Raw genomic sequence first — 24602 nt, 5'->3', positions numbered from 1 at the left:
AAACAAGCAGCCTCCCACTGTTGGCAATGCATATTTCAATTAAAGAACTGAAGATATCATTAGAAAATCTGAGAGAGGTCTACCAGAGGTACCTATATGCATAGTATCAAAGCAATCAGACAATATCACTTTACCAAAAATATTCATCACAATTAGGTTATTGTAGATATCACAAAATAAACAAATCTGCCCAAGGTATATATACAGCAAGTATCAAAGAAATAAGAATTGCAGTTTTCATGAAGAAGTTGAAAAAGTGAAACATTGACACGGATGATGATGACGACTGACAATCACTCGTATGATAAGCTAAAAATTTGGTTGAATATAAAGTTAGAACAGTAGTATGGAATATCAAAATGGTAGGAATTTCGAAAAAGTATGCAAAGACAAAATACTGTAGAATACTTTATTTTCGCTGAAGGGATGATTTCGTGAAAATAAAATCCAGCGAATATACTTTTTTTTCTATATTTCACATTAAACTCATCAAAAATCAGTGAAAATAAATTCCATACAAAACGCCAATTAATTCCAGCGAAAATAAAGTATTCCACAGTAGAGGGTTATATAGTCAATCTGCGAGATAGAAAGTTGAAAATGTTGGTTGAAAAGAAAAGATGCACAAAAAGTCGAAAAAATTTCATAAAAGTTGCTTTTGAAAGTTAGAATGTCAATAAGTGAGGACAGAAGGTTCTAAATGGTAAGTTAGTCAAATTTTTAGACACAAATTGGAAAAAATATGAAGTTGGTTGGTAGTACAGTAGAAGAAAGACAAAAATTTGGCTTGAAAGAATAAGTTGAACGAAAGGTAGAAATTGTTTGGGAAGTCGTAAAATGGGCATGATTCCAGAAGACCTGAAAATTTTGTTATTTATTCATGACAGTTTCTGTGCTCATGAATATTCATTATTACCGGGTCAATACATTCTAAAATGGGGCAAGACTTAGCAACCCTCAAGACCCATTTTGAGAGCAATGATTGTCGTACCTGTATTTTGACTGGCTTCCCTTGGAGGTTTTATACACGTGTTGTATTGCTGTGGACTTGAATTCTGGATATACAGTATTTCTTTCATACACCTTTTGTAGGAATATCCAGTCTGTGATTTTAGCTTTAAGTTATAGTAGAGGGCATAACCGGAGAGATAGACGACATTGACAGTGATTTCTAGAACTAACAACTAGAATCAAAGAAAGCTTAGAAAGAACTCCTGTGCTGAGAATATTGGAGACATATTAAAGGGCGGTGTCGTTGCGCAGCACGTGTTCGAATTTCATGTAAATAAACAATGTATTTTACAAGCGTTGTATACGTCACTATGAGTCCCATATCAAACAGGACGCGGCACGACGACTGCCACCCTTTAAAATTAATTCAAAATTTAAGATTTGATTTTCAAACGAGAAGTTTAGCAACTACCGGTAATAGTCTGGTATTTGAGATACACAACATTAAAACAATGCGATCCACATCATGAACATTTATAATACATACAGTAAACACATTTGATTTTTAATCTAATTCCAGAGCACCTCTGATGAATTCAATTTAAATCTGATTTTTTTTCAGATAATCAGTAATGGCCAAATAATAGATAGTCAATTCACATGATCATCAACATTAAACTAATAATATCTGTGGATTACCTTTTCCCCCTGCGAACTTTATTTATGGGACGAATTGAAATGTGATTAATAAGTAGAAAAGCCGAAAATTTACTAATCATTATGAAAATTAGGTTAATTATATGCATGGATTTTTACCCAAAACTAATCAAATCTGTGCATTAGTCCAGAACATCTATGTCCCAAGTTTCATCAAAAACCAACATACGGTTCTTGAGATATCAGTGGAACATGCATACTTGTATTCCGTGTGTTCCAAGGCCTTCATTGGATTAACTTTTAATATAGTTGCGATATGGACTCTACGTTTCTATATAGGGTTGCATTTTAATTAAACTCAATTACAATGCAATTCAATGTTTTAATTCAGTTGAATATCCCAAGACTGAACATAGAAATGTTTGCAAAGCTTAGGTTTAGTAAAGTGGGAAGGTATGGTACAATTATATTAGTATAAACTGTACCATATCTTTACTAAACCTAAGCTACGCAAAACGTATTAATAATCAAATAAACTATTAATATAAATTGTTTTCTGAAGACTATGAAAAAGATCCTCGGAAGTTGGTATATATTAAAAACAATGTCCACAGTTGACACCTTTCAGACATACACTAACCACAAAGATTCCCATTGTGTGCATCACACACAGGAGTCAAAAATAGATGACACCAACAGTTACCTAAATATTTAAATAGACAACACAAAGGTTTTTACTTGATATTTAAATTTCTTAATTTCACAACAGATGGACTATAAAGAAACTGGCATTTACATGAATACACAAACAAGAACCTTTACCAACACACTAAAAATATCATCAATAAAATAATCTTAAAACACAGTATTTTCAATTTTAATATAGCACCATGTATTGCAACTAAACTTTGGTGCACAGCTTGTGGAATACATAAATAGAAATAAACCTTAGGTTAAACTTTTCAAAAAGTTGCCTGCTAAAATACAATGTATATGCTGGTTTTCAACAATGAATGCTATGTATCTTTTAGTGACACATTTTTAACTTTGGATGAAAAAGACAATTTCCAATTGACTACAAATAATGCTTGCTTATTAGGGGATGGGTGACAAATGATAATGTTTAGCTCTACATACTCTCAAAGTATACAAACCTAATTTAATTTACTCAAATCACTGTAGAAGTGTGTTCGTCATACAATTCTGAACTGATGCAGTCTTGTTTAATGTAAAAATGTGTTAAGCACAGTGGCCTGCCAATTTCAGTGATACAAATATTCACAAGACCAACTCAAAATTTCAACAATGATAACCTTATTAAATTTAACATAACTACATTTGCAGCTACCAATCACAAGTTGATTACTGGTTAATGTGTACAATATACACATAGTAATACACAACACAATATATAAACAATGGATCATTTTTCCTAGTAACGATAATCCGCAAATAAAAATCAGAATTTTTTTACATATTTGCTACTTACAAGCATTAACTGAAAAATAATAAATTAACTCATTCTTCCTCAAAAATTTGCATGGGTATAACAATATAATTTTGATTTTATATGTACAGATAGTGTAAGCCTGAAATCTCATACAAATAAAATGAATAATGTAAACAGTTTAGACGACATTCTGAGGGAAGATCATAGTGAATTGCTGTCCTAATGTTTATATTTCTAACACAGTGCAATGTGTGATATGTGACTATAGTAAATCATTGCATTATCTCTGTCACTAAATATGTATGGAATGAAACGTACTGTGTCATGGGATTAAAAAGTTAATGAATTTCAAGATATGCATATCATACTTATGTACCAATATCTCATTTTAAATAAAAACAAAAAGTAAAGAATAAACATCATTGCATTTCAAAAGTTTCAAGATTGTGTACAAACTGTCATTCATAACACATGAATTTTATTTTATCACATAAAGCAGAAAAAATGTATACAGCAAAAACCAGAGACATTTAGTTATTTATCACAAGTTACTTCTATTGTGAGACCTAATCATGTTTTTTTTTCACGTTCAATTTTAAGTCTCATGTGACATATATACTATTGATGTGTACACATACATACATTGAGTGTCTGTTTACACACAGTCATATATACTATTGATGTGTACACATACATACATTGAGTGTCTGTTTACACACAGTCATATATACTATTGATGTGTACACATACATACATTGAGTGTCTGTTTACACACAGTCATATATACTATTGATGTGTACACATACATACATTGAGTGTCTGTTTACACACAGTCATATATACTATTGATGTGTACACATACATACATTGAGTGTCTGTTTACACAGTCATATATACTATTGATGTGTACACATACATACATTGAGTGTCTGTTTACACACAGTCATATATACTATTGATGTGTACACATACATACATTGAGTGTCTGTTTACACACAGTCATATATACTATTGATGTGTACACATACATACATTGAGTGTCTGTTTACACACAGCCAGATGACCTTTAAAAGCAAATAACGACAAATAATGTTGCAATATTGCCCTCACACATGAATACTAATTTAGTTTGACAAGATAACCACCACCTTTCAATAAGTCAAGCTGAATAGCTGACTAAAGTTTGCCAACTATTGTACAAAGTTATCTTAATGAAATGAAATAGTGTGACTACCCGGTACCTAACTATAGACAGTATTTGAGTGATTCTCCTGCTTTCTATGACCAATTGAATAAAGATACCTCAAAATTAACATTTAGTGCTACTGACAGACCACCCAGTACTTGAAAACATACATGCAGTTGTTAATACAAAATTAACATTTAGTGCTACTGACAGACCACCCAGTACTTGAAAACATACATGCAGTTGTTAATACAAAATTAACATTTAGTGCTACTGACAGACCACCCAGTACTTGAAAACATACATGCAGTTGTTAATACAAATCACCTACATAGTTTGTATAGAACACATAATTCATTATTTTTTTTTAGTTTGAGTGTCTTGGGGTTGATGTTTATCAAATACATTACACCTGATACATGATGACCACTGCCCTACAACAATTTTGTGTTACATTTGTATTATTGGTGCATAAATAGACACTGACTTTAAACTTGATAATTCAAGAAAAACAAACACCACTATGAATGAATTGAAAGAAGATGTTCAGATCCTTCAAACCCATGTAATGCAGAACTTCACAGATTTCAAAACGTTTTCCTTGTCATGATAAGCTTGAGAACTCTTGCAGAACACTCAGTTGTTGTAGATTGTTTAAACTTATATGCTGTCTGAAATCAGAAATAATTGACCTCACCTACAAAAGACAAATGAAAGGATTATGGTATCACTGAAATCAACCTAAAAATACCAGAGAACACAAATTATGTGATGACATCATGACAAGGAAATGATGGACCATTTCAATGTTACTTCTTTGTTCAATCCGGCATAAAATGGATGAGAAACTTACCAAATATGTAAAGAATGCTGTTTCTGTTGGCTTCTCTGAGTATCTCTCATACTGATCTAAATTATCTTGTAATTTTAAAGTGAGTGTATCGTAGTTACTCCGAACAACATCTAAAACCTGTCAAGACAATGGCATGCTTATTAAAGTTGTATATCTACAGGAGAATTTAGTAAGTAATCTACTTGAGTATTGTGGGTTACGAATGCATTGTTTTACCATTTGATTTAAATGCAATTTTTAGTGTTATTTCTCAGATATATACTGTCTAATTGTGTGCAACAACATACAAATGTCTCCTGCCATTCAAGTATATTATGTATTAAATGCTTAGTAGGCATTCAATATGCACAACTTAACATACATGTAGTATACTACTAACCTGTTCAGCAGTCAGTGAAGAAAGATGGTTAGCTGCAGTCCAAGAATCTATCTTGGGAGTAAAATGATTAATAATAGCCCTGAAAAATATGACAACAGTAAAAACTGTGATATTGCACCTTAATTACTTTGTTCTAATTCAACCAAATGGCATTGCAAATCAAAACAGGTAGCAAGCACCTATATTAGGGTGTACACAGAGAACTGTACACAGGGCTGACTGACTGTACACAGAGAACTGTACACAGGGCTGGCTGACTGACTGTACACAGAGAACTGTACACAGGGCTGGCTGACTGACTGTACACAGAGAACTGTACACAGGGCTGGCTGACTGACTACACAGAGAACTGTACACAGGGCTGGCTGACTGACTGTACACAGAGAACTGTACACAGGGCTGACTGACTGTACACAGGGCTGACTGACTGTACACAGAGAACTGTACACAGGGCTGACTGACTGTACACAGAGAACTGTACACAGGGCTGACTGACTGTACACAGAGAACTGTACACAGGGCTGACTGACTGACTGTACACAGAGAACTGTACACAGGGCTGGCTGACTGACTGTACACAGAGAACTGTACACAGAGAACTGTACACAGGGCTGGCTGACTGACTACACAGAGAACTGTACACAGGGCTGGCTGACTGACTGTACACAGAGAACTGTACACAGGGCTGACTGACTGTACACAGGGCTGACTGACTGTACACAGAGAACTGTACACAGGGCTGACTGACTGTACACAGAGAACTGTACACAGGGCTGACTGACTGTACACAGAGAACTGTACACAAGGCTGACTGACTGTACACAGGGCTGACCGACTGTACACAGAGAACTCAATCTGATTAAAATCTGATGTAGTGTACGGGCTTTAATTATTTTGGCTATAAACTTATTTTAATTTTATTTTTTATTACTTTTGTTATTAATGCCCTTTTATTTTATTATTTTACTTTGATTTTGTGATTTTTTTTAAATTCTGCCCTCCCTACATCTGATCCGACGCCTATGTAAGTCCCGTTCAAATCTCGCGTAAGTAACAGCCAATCACAGCCCCCCTTTTATACAGGCTGTCGGTTGCTTACTTTTCAGTGTAGCGATACTCTACGGGCAATCTTTCTGTACATTATATTTTGCCCACTTGAATAAACCATTAATAGAAAATTGCTAGTATATTTTTATTTGCAAAAGAAATTCCTCAGCATTTTACAATTTTTGTCATTACATTGAATATTTTTTTCACTTCCAACAAATGTGTACACTTCCAGATACATCTTCGCCAGCCAAGGTTCGTTCCTTCAGTCATCGCTTCAATTTTACATCACTGAGCATAATTATCTAGAATGGAAGCAAAAAAATAAATAAATCGTAATGATTAGAACACTGTAAACAGCTATAGTAAACAATGCAAACTGATTTTAAATTGTATAACGGTCACCGGCCCACAGCATCGACGCAGACAATTGGAGCAAACAAATATTTCCTGATCAATTGCGATGTGTTCCAAATAAAAAATATTTTATTCCAGTTCAAATCAGCTCAATTACTTTAATAAAGAGTTATTGTATAATGTACAAAATGTTGATACAATTTGATGAATATTTACAGCTACGGCTTCAATACCGTAGACGATGTTGGCCCGATCTTCAACAAAACATCACCCGTCTCCAGGGCAGGCGACTGGAAAAAGACACTGGTGTTCGGTCGAAACGGTGGAAACAAAATCGTCACTCCCAGAATAACTATGCAAAATAATGATCTAAAGTCGAATCATTCGAGCCACAATATTAACATAAAAATTACTTTAGTTGCATTTGACAATAATAAACTTACCGTAAAGCCGTGTTATTCTCAATCGCTAACGTCGGTATAATCCGCCATTTTATTTGAGTGTTTGCCACCCGACTCCGCCCGGTGACGTCATCATGTGCGCTATAGAAGGAGGTCTGTGATTCGTTGACTAAAATCGTCGATAGTGGGTCTCGTTGAAATCTCGTTACATAGGCATCGGCTCAGATGTAGGTAGGGCGGAATTAAAAAACTCACAAAATCAAAATCAAAGTAAAATAATAAAATAAAATAAAATAAAAGGGCATTAATAACAAAAGTAATAAAAAATAAAATTAAAATAAGTTTATAGCCAAAATAATTAAAGCCCGTACACTACATCAGATTTTAATCAGATTGACAGAGAACTGTACACAGGGCTGACTGACTGTACACAGAGAACTGTACACAGGGCTGACTGACCGTACACAGGGCTGGCTGACTGACTGTACACAGAGAACTGTACACAAGGCTGACTGACTGTACACAGGGCTGACAGACTGTACACAGAGAATTGTACACAGGGCTGACTGACTGTACACAGAGAACTGTACACAGGGCTGACTGACCGTACACAGAGAACTTTACACAGTGCTGACTGACTGTACACAGGGCTGGCTGACTGACTGTACACAGAGAACTGTACACAGGGCTGACTGACTGTACACAGAGAACTGTACACAGGGCTGACTGACCGTACACAGAGAACTGTACACAGGGCTGACTGACCGTACACAGAGAACTGTACACAAGGCTGACCGACTGCACACAGGGCTGACTGACTGTACACAGAGAACTGTACACAGGGCTGACTGACTGTACACAGAGAACTGTACACAGGGCTGACTGACTGTACACAGAGAACTGTACACAGGGCTGACTGACCGTACACAGAGAACTGTACACAAGGCTGACCGACTGCACACAGGGCTGACTGACTGTACACAGAGAACTGTACACAGGGCTGACTGACTGTACACAGAGAACTGTACACAGAGAACTGTACACAGGGCTGACTGACTGTACACAGAGAACTGTACACAGGGCTGACTGACTGACTGTACACAGAGAACTGTACACAGGGCTGGCTGACTGACTACACAGAGAACTGTACACAGGGCTGGCTGACTGACTACACAGAGAACTGTACACAGGGCTGACTGACTGTACACAGAGAACTGTACACAGGGCTGACTGACCGTACACAGGGCTGGCTGACTGACTGTACACAGAGAACTGTACACAAGGCTGACTGACTGTACACAGGGCTGACCGACTGTACACAGAGAATTGTACACAGGGCTGACTGACTGTACACAGAGAACTGTACACAGGGCTGACTGACCGTACACAGAGAACTTTACACAGGGCTGACTGACTGTACACAGGGCTGGCTGACTGACTGTACACAGAGAACTGTACACAGGGCTGACTGACTGTACACAGAGAACTTTACACAGGGCTGACTGACTGTACACAGAGAACTGTACACAAGGCTCACTGACTGTACACAGAGAACTGTACACAGGGCTGACTGACTGTACACAGAGAACTGTACACAGGGCTGACTGACCGTACACAGAGAACTGTACACAAGGCTGACCGACTGCACACAGGGCTGACTGACTGTACACAGAGAACTGTACACAGGGCTGACTGACTGTACACAGAGAACTGTACACAGGGCTGACTGACTGTACACAGAGAACTGTACACAGGGCTGACTGACCGTACACAGAGAACTGTACACAAGGCTGACCGACTGTACACAGAGAACTGTACACAGGGCTGACTGACTGTACACAGAGAACTGTACACAGGGCTGACCGAATGTACACAGAGAACTGTACACAGGGCTGACTGACTGTACACAGAGAACTGTACACAGGGCTGACTGTACACAAGGCTGACTGACTGTACACAGAGAACTGCACACAGGGCTGACTGACTGTACACAGAGAACTGTACACAGGGCTGACTGACTGTACACAGAGAACAGTACACAGGGCTGACTGACTGTACACAGAGAACTGCACACAGGGCTGACTGTACACAAGGCTGACTGACTGTACACAGAGAACTGCACACAGGGCTGACCGACTGTACACAGAGAACTGTACACAGGGCTGACCGACTGCACACAGGGCTGACTGACTGCACACAGAGAACTGTACACAGGGCTGACCGACTGCACACAGGGCTGACTGACTGTACACAGAGAACTGTACACAGGGCTGACTGACCGTACACAGAGAACTGTACACAGGGCTGACTGACTGTACACAGAGAACTGTACACAGGGCTGACCGACTGCACACAGGGCTGACTGACTGTACACAGAGAACTGTACACAGGGCTGACCGACTGTACACAGAGAACTGCACACAGGGCTGACCGACTGCACACAGGGCTGACCGACTGTACACAGGGCTGACTGACTGTACACAGAGAACTGTACACAGGGCTGACCGACTGTACACAGAGAACTGTACACAGGGCTGACTGACTGTACACAGAGAACTGTACACAAGGCTGACCGACTGTACACAGAGAACTGTACACAGGGCTGACTGACTGTACACAGAGAACTGTACACAGGGCTGACTGTACACAAGGCTGACTGACTGTACACAGAGAACTGCACACAGGGCTGACTGACTGCACACAGAGAACTGTACACAGGGCTGACCGACTGCACACAGGGCTGACTGACTGTACACAGAGAACTGTACACAGGGCTGACTGACTGTACACAGAGAACTGTACACAGGGCTGACTGACTGTACACAGAGAACTGTACACAGGGCTGACTGACCGTACACAGAGAACTGTACACAGGGCTGACTGACTGTACACAGAGAACTGTACACAGGGCTGACCGACTGCACACAGGGCTGACTGACTGTACACAGAGAACTGTACACAGGGCTGACTGACTGTACACAGAGAACTGTACACAAGGCTGACCGACTGCACACAGGGCTGACTGACTGTACACAGAGAACTGAACACAGGGCTGACCGACTGTACACAGAGAACTGTACACAGGGCTGACTGACTGTACACAGAGAACTGTACACAAGGCTGACCGACTGTACACAGAGAACTGTACACAGGGCTGACAGTACACAGGGCTGACTGACTGTACACAGAGAACTGTACACAAGGCTGACCGACTGTACACAGAGAACTGTACACAGGGCTGACTGACTGTACACAGAGAACTGTACACAGGGCTGACCGACTGCACACAGGGCTGACTGACTGTACACAGAGAACTTTACACAGGGCTGACTGACTGTACACAGAGAACTGTACACAAGGCTCACTGACTGTACACAGAGAACTGTACACAGGGCTGACTGACTGTACACAGAGAACTGTACACAGGGCTGACTGACCGTACACAGAGAACTGTACACAAGGCTGACCGACTGCACACAGGGCTGACTGACTGTACAGAGAACTGTACACAGGGCTGACTGACTGTACACAGAGAACTGTACACAGGGCTGACTGACTGTACACAGAGAACTGTACACAGGGCTGACTGACTGTACACAGAGAACTGTACACAGGGCTGACTGACCGTACACAGAGAACTGTACACAAGGCTGACCGACTGCACACAGGGCTGACTGACTGTACACAGAGAACTGTACACAGGGCTGACTGACTGTACACAGAGAACTGTACACAGGGCTGACCGAATGTACACAGAGAACTGTACACAGGGCTGACTGACTGTACACAGAGAACTGTACACAGGGCTGACTGTACACAAGGCTGACTGACTGTACACAGAGAACTGCACACAGGGCTGACTGACTGTACACAGAGAACTGTACACAGGGCTGACTGACTGTACACAGAGAACAGTACACAGGGCTGACTGACTGTACACAGAGAACTGCACACAGGGCTGACTGTACACAAGGCTGACTGACTGTACACAGAGAACTGCACACAGGGCTGACCGACTGTACACAGAGAACTGTACACAGGGCTGACCGACTGCACACAGGGCTGACTGACTGCACACAGAGAACTGTACACAGGGCTGACCGACTGCACACAGGGCTGACTGACTGTACACAGAGAACTGTACACAGGGCTGACTGACTGTACACAGAGAACCGTACACAGGGCTGACTGACCGTACACAGAGAACTGTACACAGGGCTGACTGACTGTACACAGAGAACTGTACACAGGGCTGACCGACTGCACACAGGGCTGACTGACTGTACACAGAGAACTGTACACAGGGCTGACCGACTGTACACAGAGAACTGCACACAGGGCTGACCGACTGCACACAGGGCTGACCGACTGTACACAGGGCTGACCGACTGTACACAGAGAACTGTACACAGGGCTGACTGACTGTACACAGAGAACTGTACACAGGGCTGACCGACTGTACACAGAGAACTGTACACAAGGCTGACCGACTGTACACAGAGAACTGTACACAGGGCTGACTGACTGTACACAGAGAACTGTACACAGGTCTGACTGTACACAAGGCTGACTGACTGTACACAGAGAACTGCACACAGGGCTGACTGACTGTACACAGAGAACTGTACACAGGGCTGACCGACTGCACACAGGGCTGACTGACTGTACACAGAGAACTGTACACAGGGCTGACTGACTGTACACAGAGAACTGTACACAGGGCTGACTGACTGTACACAGAGAACTGTACACAGGGCTGACTGACCGTACACAGAGAACTGTACACAGGGCTGACTGACTGTACACAGAGAACTGTACACAGGGCTGACCGACTGCACACAGGGCTGACTGACTGTACACAGAGAACTGTACACAGGGCTGACTGACTGTACACAGAGAACTGTACACAGGGCTGACTGACTGTACACAGAGAACTGTACACAAGGCTGACCGACTGCACACAGGGCTGACAGACTGTACACAAGAGAACTGTACACAGGGCTGACCGACTGTACACAGAGAACTGTACACAGGGCTGACTGACTGTACACAGAGAACTGTACACAAGGCTGACCGACTGTACACAGAGAACTGTACACAGGGCTGACTGTACACAAGGCTGACCGACTGTACACAGAGAACTGTACACAGGGCTGACTGACTGTACACAGAGAACTGTACACAAGGCTGACCGACTGTACACAGAGAACTGTACACAGGGCTGACTGACTGTACACAGAGAACTGTACACAGGGCTGACTGACTACACAGAGAACTGTACACAGGGCTGACTGACTGTACACAGAGAACTGTACACAAGGCTGACTGACCGTACACAGAGAACTGTACACAGGGCTGACTGACTGTACACAGAGAACTGTACACAGGGCTGACCGACTGCACACAGGGCTGACTGACTGTACACAGAGAACTGTACACAGGGCTGACTGACTGTACACAGGGCTGACTGACTGTACACAGAGAACTGTACACAGGGCTGACTGACCGTACACAGAGAACTGTACACAGGGCTGACTGACTGTACACAGAGAACTGTACACAGGGCTGACTGACCGTACACAGAGAACTGTACACAGGGCTGACTGACTGTACACAGAGAACTGTACACAAGGCTGACCGACTGCACACAGGGCTGACTGACTGTACACAGAGAACTGTACACAGGGCTGACTGACCGTACACAGAGAACTGTACACAGGGCTGACTGACTGTACACAGAGAACTGTACACAAGGCTGACCGACTGTACACAGAGAACTGTACACAGGGCTGACCGACTGTACACAGAGAACTGTACACAGGGCTGACTGACTGTACACAGAGAACTGTACACAGGGCTGACCGACTGTACACAGAGAACTGTACACAGGGCTGACCGACTGTACACAGAGAACTGTACACAGGGCTGACTGACTGTACACAGAGAACTGTACACAGGGCTGACTGACTGTACACAGAGAACTGTACACAGGGCTGACTGACTGTACACAGAGAACTGTACACAGGGCTGACCGACTGTACACAGAGAACTGTACACAGGGCTGACCGACTGTACACAGAGAACTGTACACAGGGCTGACCGACTGTACACAGAGAACTGTACACAGGGCTGACTGACTGTACACAGAGAACTGTACACAGGGCTGACTGTACACAAGGCTGACTGACTGTACACAGAGAACTGCACACAGGGCTGACTGACTGTACACAGAGAACAGTACACAGGGCTGACTGACTGTACACAGAGAACTGTACACAGGGCTGACTGACTGTACACAGAGAACTGTACACAGGGCTGACTGACTGTACACAGGGCTGGCTGACTGACTGTACACAGAGAACTGTACACAGGGCTGACTGACTGTACACAGAGAACTTTACACAGGGCTGACTGACTGTACACAGAGAACTGTACACAAGGCTGACTGACTGTACACAGAGAACTGTACACAGGGCTGGCTGACTGACTGTACACAGAGAACTGTACACAGGGCTGACTGACTGTACACAGAGAACTGTACACAGAGAACTGTACACAGGGCTGACTGACTTACTGTACACAGAGAACTGTACACAGGGCTGGCTGACTGACTGTACACAGAGAACTGTACACAGGGCTGGCTGACTGACTACACAGAGAACTGTACACAGGGCTGACTGACTGTACACAGAGAACTGTACACAGGGCTGACTGACTGTACACAGAGAACTGTACACAGGGCTGACTGACTGTACACAGAGAACTGTACACAGGGCTGACTGACTGTACACAAAGAACTGTACACAAGGCTGACAGACTGTACACAGGGCTGACTGACTGTACACAGAGAACTGTACACAGGGCTGACTGACTGACTGTACACAGAGAACTGTACACAGGGCTGACTGACTGTACACAGAGAACTGTACACAAGGCTGACTGACTGTACACAGGGCTGACCGACTGTACACAGAGAATTGTACACAGGGCTGACTGACTGTACACAGAGAACTGTACACAGGGCTGACTGACCGTACACAGAGAACTTTACACAGGGCTGACTGACTGTACACAGGGCTGGCTGACTGACTGTACACAGAGAACTTTACTCAGGGCTGACTGACTGTACACAGAGAACTTTACTCAGGGCTGACTGACTGTACACAGAGAACTGTACACAGGGCTGACTGACTGTACACAGAGAACTGTACACAGGGCTGACTGACCGTACACAGAGAACTTTACACAGGGCTGACTGACTGTACACAGGGCTGGCTGACTGACTGTACACAGAGAATTGTACACAGGGCTGGCTGACTGACTGTACACAGAGAACTTTACACAGGGCTGACTGACTGTACACAGAGAACTGTACACAAGGCTGACTGACTGTACACAGAGAACTGTACACAGGGCTGACTGACTGTACACAGAGAACTGTACACAGGGCTGACTGACCGTACACAGAGAACTGTACACAAGGCTGACTGACTGTACACAGAGAATTGTACACAGGGCTGACTGACTGTACACAGAGAACTTTACACAGGGCTGACTGACTGTACACAGAGAACTGTACACAAGGCTGACTGACTGTACACAGAGAACTGTACACAGGGCTGACTGACTGTACACAGAGAACTGTACACAGGGCTGACTGACCGTACACAGAGAACTGTACACAAGGCTGACCGACTGCACACAGGGCTGACTGACTGTACACAGAGAACTGTACACAGGGCTGACTGACTGTACACAGAAAACTGTACACAGGGCTGACTGACCGTACACAGAGAACTGTACACAGGGCTGACTGACCGTACACAGAGAACTGTACACAAGGCTGACCGACTGCACACAGGGCTGACTGACTGTACACAGAGAACTGTACACAGGGCTGACCGACTGTACACAGAGAACTGTACACAGGGCTGACCGACTGTACACAGAGAACTGTACACAGGGCTGACTGACTGTACACAGAGAACAGTACACAGGGCTGACTGACTGTACACAGAGAACTGTACACAGGGCTGACTGACTGTACACAGAGAACTGCACACAGGGCTGACTGTACACAAGGCTGACTGACTGTACACAGAGAACTGCACACAGGGCTGACCGACTGTACACAGAGAACTGTACACAGGGCTGACCGACTGTACACAAGGCTGACTGACTGTACACAGAGAACTGCACACAGGGCTGACTGACTGCACACAGAGAACTGTACACAGGGCTGACCGACTGCACACAGGGCTGACTGACTGTACACAGAGAACTGTACACAGGGCTGACTGACTGTACACAGAGAACCGTACACAGGGCTGACTGACTGTACACAGAGAACTTTACTCAGGGCTGACTGACTGTACACAGAGAACTTTACTCAGGGCTGACTGACTGTACACAGAGAACTGTACACAGGGCTGACTGACTGTACACAGAGAACTGTACACAGGGCTGACTGACCGTACACAGAGAACTTTACACAGGGCTGACTGACTGTACACAGGGCTGGCTGACTGACTGTACACAGAGAATTGTACACAGGGCTGGCTGACTGACTGTACACAGAGAACTTTACACAGGGCTGACTGACTGTACACAGAGAACTGTACACAAGGCTGACTGACTGTACACAGAGAACTGTACACAGGGCTGACTGACTGTACACAGAGAACTGTACACAGGGCTGACTGACCGTACACAGAGAACTGTACACAAGGCTGACTGACTGTACACAGAGAATTGTACACAGGGCTGACTGACTGTACACAGAGAACTTTACACAGGGCTGACTGACTGTACACAGAGAACTGTACACAAGGCTGACTGACTGTACACAGAGAACTGTACACAGGGCTGACTGACTGTACACAGAGAACTGTACACAGGGCTGACTGACCGTACACAGAGAACTGTACACAAGGCTGACCGACTGCACACAGGGCTGACTGACTGTACACAGAGAACTGTACACAGGGCTGACTGACTGTACACAGAAAACTGTACACAGGGCTGACTGACCGTACACAGAGAACTGTACACAGGGCTGACTGACCGTACACAGAGAACTGTACACAAGGCTGACCGACTGCACACAGGGCTGACTGACTGTACACAGAGAACTGTACACAGGGCTGACCGACTGTACACAGAGAACTGTACACAGGGCTGACCGACTGTACACAGAGAACTGTACACAGGGCTGACTGACTGTACACAGAGAACAGTACACAGGGCTGACTGACTGTACACAGAGAACTGTACACAGGGCTGACTGACTGTACACAGAGAACTGCACACAGGGCTGACTGTACACAAGGCTGACTGACTGTACACAGAGAACTGCACACAGGGCTGACCGACTGTACACAGAGAACTGTACACAGGGCTGACCGACTGTACACAAGGCTGACTGACTGTACACAGAGAACTGCACACAGGGCTGACTGACTGCACACAGAGAACTGTACACAGGGCTGACCGACTGCACACAGGGCTGACTGACTGTACACAGAGAACTGTACACAGGGCTGACTGACTGTACACAGAGAACCGTACACAGGGCTGACTGACTGTACACAGAGAACTGTACACAGGGCTGACTGACCGTACACAGAGAACTGTACACAAGGCTGACCGACTGCACACAGGGCTGACTGACTGTACACAGAGAACTGTACACAGGGCTGACTGACTGTACACAGAGAACTGTACACAGGGCTGACTGACCGTACACAGAGAACTGTACACAGGGCTGACCGACTGTACACAGAGAACTGTACACAGGGCTGACTGACCGTACACAGAGAACTGTACACAGGGCTGACCGACTGTACACAGAGAACTGTACACAGGGCTGACTGACTGTACACAGAGAACTGTACACAAGGCTGACCGACTGTACACAGAGAACTGTACACAGGGCTGACTGTACACAAGGCTGACCGACTGTACACAGAGAACTGTACACAGTGCTGACTGACTGTACACAGAGAACTGTACACAAGGCTGACCGACTGTACACAGAGAACTGTACACAGGGCTGACTGACTGCACACAGAGAACTGTACACAGGGCTGACTGACTGCACACAGAGAACTGTACACAGAGCTGACCGACTGCACACAGGGCTGACTGACTGTACACAGAGAACTGTACACAGGGCTGACTGACTGTACACAGAGAACTGTACACAGGGCTGACTGACTGTACACAGAGAACTGTACACAGGGCTGACTGACCGTACACAGAGAACTGTACACAGGGCTGACTGACTGTACACAGAGAACTGTACACAGGGCTGACCGACTGCACACAGGGCTGACTGACTGTACACAGAGAACTGTACACAGGGCTGACTGACTGTACACAGGGTTGACTGACCGTACACAGAGAACTGTACACAGGGCTGACTGTACACAAGGCTGACTGACTGTACACAGAGAACTGCACACAGGGCTGACTGACTGTACACAGAGAACAGTACACAGGGCTGACTGACTGTACACAGAGAACTGTACACAGGGATGACTGACTGTACACAGAGAACTGCACACAGGGCTGACTGTACACAAGGCTGACTGACTGTACACAGAGAACTGCACACAGGGCTGACCGACTGTACACAAGGCTGACTGACTGTACACAGAGAACTGCACACAGGGCTGACTGACTGTACACAGAGAACTGTACACAGGGCTGACTGATCGTACACAGAGAACTGTACACAGGGCTGACCGACTGTACACAGAGAACTGTACACAGGGCTGACTGACTGTACACAGAGAACTGTACACAAGGCTGACCGACTGTACACAGAGAACTGTACACAGGGCTGACTGTACACAAGGCTGACCGACTGTACACAGAGAACTGTACACAGGGCTGACTGACTGTACACAGAGAACTGTACACAAGGCTGACCGACTGTACACAGAGAACTGTACACAGGGCTGACTGACTGTACACAGAGAACTGTACACAGGGCTGACCGACTGTACACAGAGAACTGTACACAGGGCTGACCGACTGTACACAGAGAACTGTACACAGTGCTGACTGACTGTACACAGAGAACTGTACACAAGGCTGACCGACTGTACACAGAGAACTGTACACAGGGCTGACTGACTGCACACAGAGAACTGTACACAGAGCTGACCGACTGCACACAGGGCTGACTGACTGTACACAGAGAACTGTACACAGGGCTGACTGACTGTACACAGAGAACTGTACACAGGGCTGACTGACTGTACACAGAGAACTGTACACAGGGCTGACTGACCGTACACAGAGAACTGTACACAGGGCTGACTGACTGTACACAGAGAACTGTACACAGGGCTGACCGACTGCACACAGGGCTGACTGACTGTACACAGAGAACTGTACACAGGGCTGACTGACCGTACACAGAGAACTGTACACAAGGCTGACCGACTGCACACAGGGCTGACTGACTGTACACAGAGAACTGTACACAGGGCTGACTGACTGTACACAGAGAACTGTACACAGGGCTGACTGACTGTACACAGAGAACTGTACACAGGGCTGACTGACCGTACACAGAGAACTGTACACAAGGCTGACCGACTGCACACAGGGCTGACTGACTGTACACAGAGAACTGTACACAGGGCTGACTGACTGTACACAGAGAACTGTACACAGGGCTGACTGACCGTACACAGAGAACTGTACACAGGGCTGACTGACCGTACACAGAGAACTGTACACAAGGCTGACCGACTGTACACAGAGAACTGTACACAGGGCTGACCGACTGTACACAGAGAACTGTAGACAGGGCTGACTGACTGTACACAGAGAACTGTACACAGGGCTGACTGACTGTACACAGAGAACCGTACACAGGGCTGACTGACTGTACACAGAGAACTGTACACAGGGCTGACTGACCGTACACAGAGAACTGTACACAAGGCTGACCGACTGCACACAGGGCTGACTGACTGTACACAGAGAACTGTACACAGGGCTGACTGACTGTACACAGAGAACTGTACACAGGGCTGACTGACCGTACACAGAGAACTGTACACAGGGCTGACCGACTGTACACAGAGAACTGTACACAGGGCTGACTGACCGTACACAGAGAACTGTACACAGGGCTGACCGACTGTACACAGAGAACTGTACACAGGGCTGACTGACTGTACACAGAGAACTGTACACAAGGCTGACCGACTGTACACAGAGAACTGTACACAGGGCTGACTGTACACAAGGCTGACCGACTGTACACAGAGAACTGTACACAGTGCTGACTGACTGTACACAGAGAACTGTACACAAGGCTGACCGACTGTACACAGAGAACTGTACACAGGGCTGACTGACTGCACACAGAGAACTGTACACAGGGCTGACTGACTGCACACAGAGAACTGTACACAGAGCTGACCGACTGCACACAGGGCTGACTGACTGTACACAGAGAACTGTACACAGGGCTGACTGACTGTACACAGAGAACTGTACACAGGGCTGACTGACTGTACACAGAGAACTGTACACAGGGCTGACTGACCGTACACAGAGAACTGTACACAGGGCTGACTGACTGTACACAGAGAACTGTACACAGGGCTGACCGACTGCACACAGGGCTGACTGACTGTACACAGAGAACTGTACACAGGGCTGACTGACTGTACACAGGGTTGACTGACCGTACACAGAGAACTGTACACAGGGCTGACTGTACACAAGGCTGACTGACTGTACACAGAGAACTGCACACAGGGCTGACTGACTGTACACAGAGAACAGTACACAGGGCTGACTGACTGTACACAGAGAACTGTACACAGGGATGACTGACTGTACACAGAGAACTGCACACAGGGCTGACTGTACACAAGGCTGACTGACTGTACACAGAGAACTGCACACAGGGCTGACCGACTGTACACAAGGCTGACTGACTGTACACAGAGAACTGCACACAGGGCTGACTGACTGTACACAGAGAACTGTACACAGGGCTGACTGATCGTACACAGAGAACTGTACACAGGGCTGACCGACTGTACACAGAGAACTGTACACAGGGCTGACTGACTGTACACAGAGAACTGTACACAAGGCTGACCGACTGTACACAGAGAACTGTACACAGGGCTGACTGTACACAAGGCTGACCGACTGTACACAGAGAACTGTACACAGGGCTGACTGACTGTACACAGAGAACTGTACACAAGGCTGACCGACTGTACACAGAGAACTGTACACAGGGCTGACTGACTGTACACAGAGAACTGTACACAGGGCTGACCGACTGTACACAGAGAACTGTACACAGGGCTGACCGACTGTACACAGAGAACTGTACACAGTGCTGACTGACTGTACACAGAGAACTGTACACAAGGCTGACCGACTGTACACAGAGAACTGTACACAGGGCTGACTGACTGCACACAGAGAACTGTACACAGAGCTGACCGACTGCACACAGGGCTGACTGACTGTACACAGAGAACTGTACACAGGGCTGACTGACTGTACACAGAGAACTGTACACAGGGCTGACTGACTGTACACAGAGAACTGTACACAGGGCTGACTGACCGTACACAGAGAACTGTACACAGGGCTGACTGACTGTACACAGAGAACTGTACACAGGGCTGACCGACTGCACACAGGGCTGACTGACTGTACACAGAGAACTGTACACAGGGCTGACTGACCGTACACAGAGAACTGTACACAAGGCTGACCGACTGCACACAGGGCTGACTGACTGTACACAGAGAACTGTACACAGGGCTGACTGACTGTACACAGAGAACTGTACACAGGGCTGACTGACTGTACACAGAGAACTGTACACAGGGCTGACTGACCGTACACAGAGAACTGTACACAAGGCTGACCGACTGCACACAGGGCTGACTGACTGTACACAGAGAACTGTACACAGGGCTGACTGACTGTACACAGAGAACTGTACACAGGGCTGACTGACCGTACACAGAGAACTGTACACAGGGCTGACTGACCGTACACAGAGAACTGTACACAAGGCTGACCGACTGTACACAGAGAACTGTACACAGGGCTGACCGACTGTACACAGAGAACTGTAGACAGGGCTGACTGACTGTACACAGAGAACTGTACACAGGGCTGACTGACTGTACACAGAGAACTGTACACAAGGCTGACCGACTGTACACAGAGAACTGTACACAGGGCTGACTGACTGCACACAGAGAACTGTACACAGAGCTGACCGACTGCACACAGAGAACTGTACACAGGGCTGACTGACTGTACACAGAGAACTGTACACAGGGCTGACTGTACACAAGGCTGACTGACTGTACACAGAGAACTGCACACAGGGCTGACTGACTGTACACAGAGAACAGTACACAGGGCTGACTGACTGTACACAGAGAACTGTACACAGGGCTGACTGACTGTACACAGAGAACTGTACACAGGGCTGACTGACTGTACACAGAGAACTGCACACAGGGCTGACTGTACACAAGGCTGACTGACTGTACACAGAGAACTGCACACAGGGCTGACCGACTGTACACAGAGAACTGTACACAGGGCTGACCGACTGTACACAGAGAACTGTACACAGGGCTGACTGACTGTACACAGAGAACTGTACACAAGGCTGACCGACTGTACACAGAGAACTGTACACAGGGCTGACTGTACACAAGGCTGACTGACTGTACACAGAGAACTGCACACAGGGCTGACTGACTGCACACAGAGAACTGTACACAGGGCTGACTGACTGTACACAGAGAACTGTACACAGGGCTGACTGACTGTACACAAAGAACTGTACACAGGGCTGACTGACTGTACACAGAGAACTGTACACAGGGCTGACTGACCGTACACAGAGAACTGTACACAGGGCTGACTGACCGTACACAGAGAACTGTACACAAGGCTGACCGACTGTACACAGAGAACTGTACACAGGGCTGACCGACTGTACACAGAGAACTGTAGACAGGGCTGACTGACTGTACACAGAGAACTGTACACAGGGCTGACTGACTGTACACAGAGAACCGTACACAGGGCTGACTGACTGTACACAGAGAACTGTACACAGGGCTGACTGACCGTACACAGAGAACTGTACACAAGGCTGACCGACTGCACACAGGGCTGACTGACTGTACACAGAGAACTGTACACAGGGCTGACTGACTGTACACAGAGAACTGTACACAGGGCTGACTGACCGTACACAGAGAACTGTACACAGGGCTGACCGACTGTACACAGAGAACTGTACACAGGGCTGACTGACCGTACACAGAGAACTGTACACAGGGCTGACCGACTGTACACAGAGAACTGTACACAGGGCTGACTGACTGTACACAGAGAACTGTACACAAGGCTGACCGACTGTACACAGAGAACTGTACACAGGGCTGACTGTACACAAGGCTGACCGACTGTACACAGAGAACTGTACACAGTGCTGACTGACTGTACACAGAGAACTGTACACAAGGCTGACCGACTGTACACAGAGAACTGTACACAGGGCTGACTGACTGCACACAGAGAACTGTACACAGGGCTGACTGACTGCACACAGAGAACTGTACACAGAGCTGACCGACTGCACACAGGGCTGACTGACTGTACACAGAGAACTGTACACAGGGCTGACTGACTGTACACAGAGAACTGTACACAGGGCTGACTGACTGTACACAGAGAACTGTACACAGGGCTGACTGACCGTACACAGAGAACTGTACACAGGGCTGACTGACTGTACACAGAGAACTGTACACAGGGCTGACCGACTGCACACAGGGCTGACTGACTGTACACAGAGAACTGTACACAGGGCTGACTGACTGTACACAGGGTTGACTGACCGTACACAGAGAACTGTACACAGGGCTGACTGTACACAAGGCTGACTGACTGTACACAGAGAACTGCACACAGGGCTGACTGACTGTACACAGAGAACAGTACACAGGGCTGACTGACTGTACACAGAGAACTGTACACAGGGATGACTGACTGTACACAGAGAACTGCACACAGGGCTGACTGTACACAAGGCTGACTGACTGTACACAGAGAACTGCACACAGGGCTGACCGACTGTACACAAGGCTGACTGACTGTACACAGAGAACTGCACACAGGGCTGACTGACTGTACACAGAGAACTGTACACAGGGCTGACTGATCGTACACAGAGAACTGTACACAGGGCTGACCGACTGTACACAGAGAACTGTACACAGGGCTGACTGACTGTACACAGAGAACTGTACACAAGGCTGACCGACTGTACACAGAGAACTGTACACAGGGCTGACTGTACACAAGGCTGACCGACTGTACACAGAGAACTGTACACAGGGCTGACTGACTGTACACAGAGAACTGTACACAAGGCTGACCGACTGTACACAGAGAACTGTACACAGGGCTGACTGACTGTACACAGAGAACTGTACACAGGGCTGACCGACTGTACACAGAGAACTGTACACAGGGCTGACCGACTGTACACAGAGAACTGTACACAGTGCTGACTGACTGTACACAGAGAACTGTACACAAGGCTGACCGACTGTACACAGAGAACTGTACACAGGGCTGACTGACTGCACACAGAGAACTGTACACAGAGCTGACCGACTGCACACAGGGCTGACTGACTGTACACAGAGAACTGTACACAGGGCTGACTGACTGTACACAGAGAACTGTACACAGGGCTGACTGACTGTACACAGAGAACTGTACACAGGGCTGACTGACCGTACACAGAGAACTGTACACAGGGCTGACTGACTGTACACAGAGAACTGTACACAGGGCTGACCGACTGCACACAGGGCTGACTGACTGTACACAGAGAACTGTACACAGGGCTGACTGACCGTACACAGAGAACTGTACACAAGGCTGACCGACTGCACACAGGGCTGACTGACTGTACACAGAGAACTGTACACAGGGCTGACTGACTGTACACAGAGAACTGTACACAGGGCTGACTGACTGTACACAGAGAACTGTACACAGGGCTGACTGACCGTACACAGAGAACTGTACACAAGGCTGACCGACTGCACACAGGGCTGACTGACTGTACACAGAGAACTGTACACAGGGCTGACTGACTGTACACAGAGAACTGTACACAGGGCTGACTGACCGTACACAGAGAACTGTACACAGGGCTGACTGACCGTACACAGAGAACTGTACACAAGGCTGACCGACTGTACACAGAGAACTGTACACAG

General features: G+C 46.1%; 1 protein-coding gene and 1 long non-coding RNA gene across 3 annotated transcripts in view; both read right to left on the bottom strand.

Moving 5' to 3' along the window:
- Positions 1–2339: 2339 nt before the first annotated feature.
- LOC100371746 (armadillo-like helical domain-containing protein 3) overlaps positions 2340–24602 on the bottom strand; it is a 99971-nt gene continuing 77708 nt past the window's right edge. For both annotated transcript variants that reach the window (XM_085498173.1, XM_085498174.1), the window contains exons 24-26: positions 5477–5555; positions 5098–5214; positions 2340–4941 (exon numbers count right to left, since the gene is read on the bottom strand). In XM_085498173.1, coding sequence (XP_085354299.1) covers positions 4849–4941; positions 5098–5214; positions 5477–5555 — 289 coding nt within the window. In that variant the 3' untranslated portion in view covers positions 2340–4848. The remainder of the gene's footprint in view (positions 4942–5097; positions 5215–5476; positions 5556–24602) is intronic.
- LOC146747418 (uncharacterized) lies at positions 6655–7680 on the bottom strand. The gene is made up of 2 exons (XR_014929235.1): positions 7324–7680; positions 6655–6828 (listed from the first exon to the last, which is right to left on the bottom strand). It is a non-coding gene; the product is annotated as an uncharacterized LOC146747418 (long non-coding RNA).

This window comes from Saccoglossus kowalevskii, chromosome 4 (assembly GCF_978046115.1).
Source record: "Saccoglossus kowalevskii chromosome 4, keSacKowa6.1, whole genome shotgun sequence".
Taxonomy (NCBI): Eukaryota; Metazoa; Hemichordata; class Enteropneusta; family Harrimaniidae; genus Saccoglossus; species Saccoglossus kowalevskii.
This window is presented reverse-complemented; position numbering and strand designations above follow the sequence as displayed.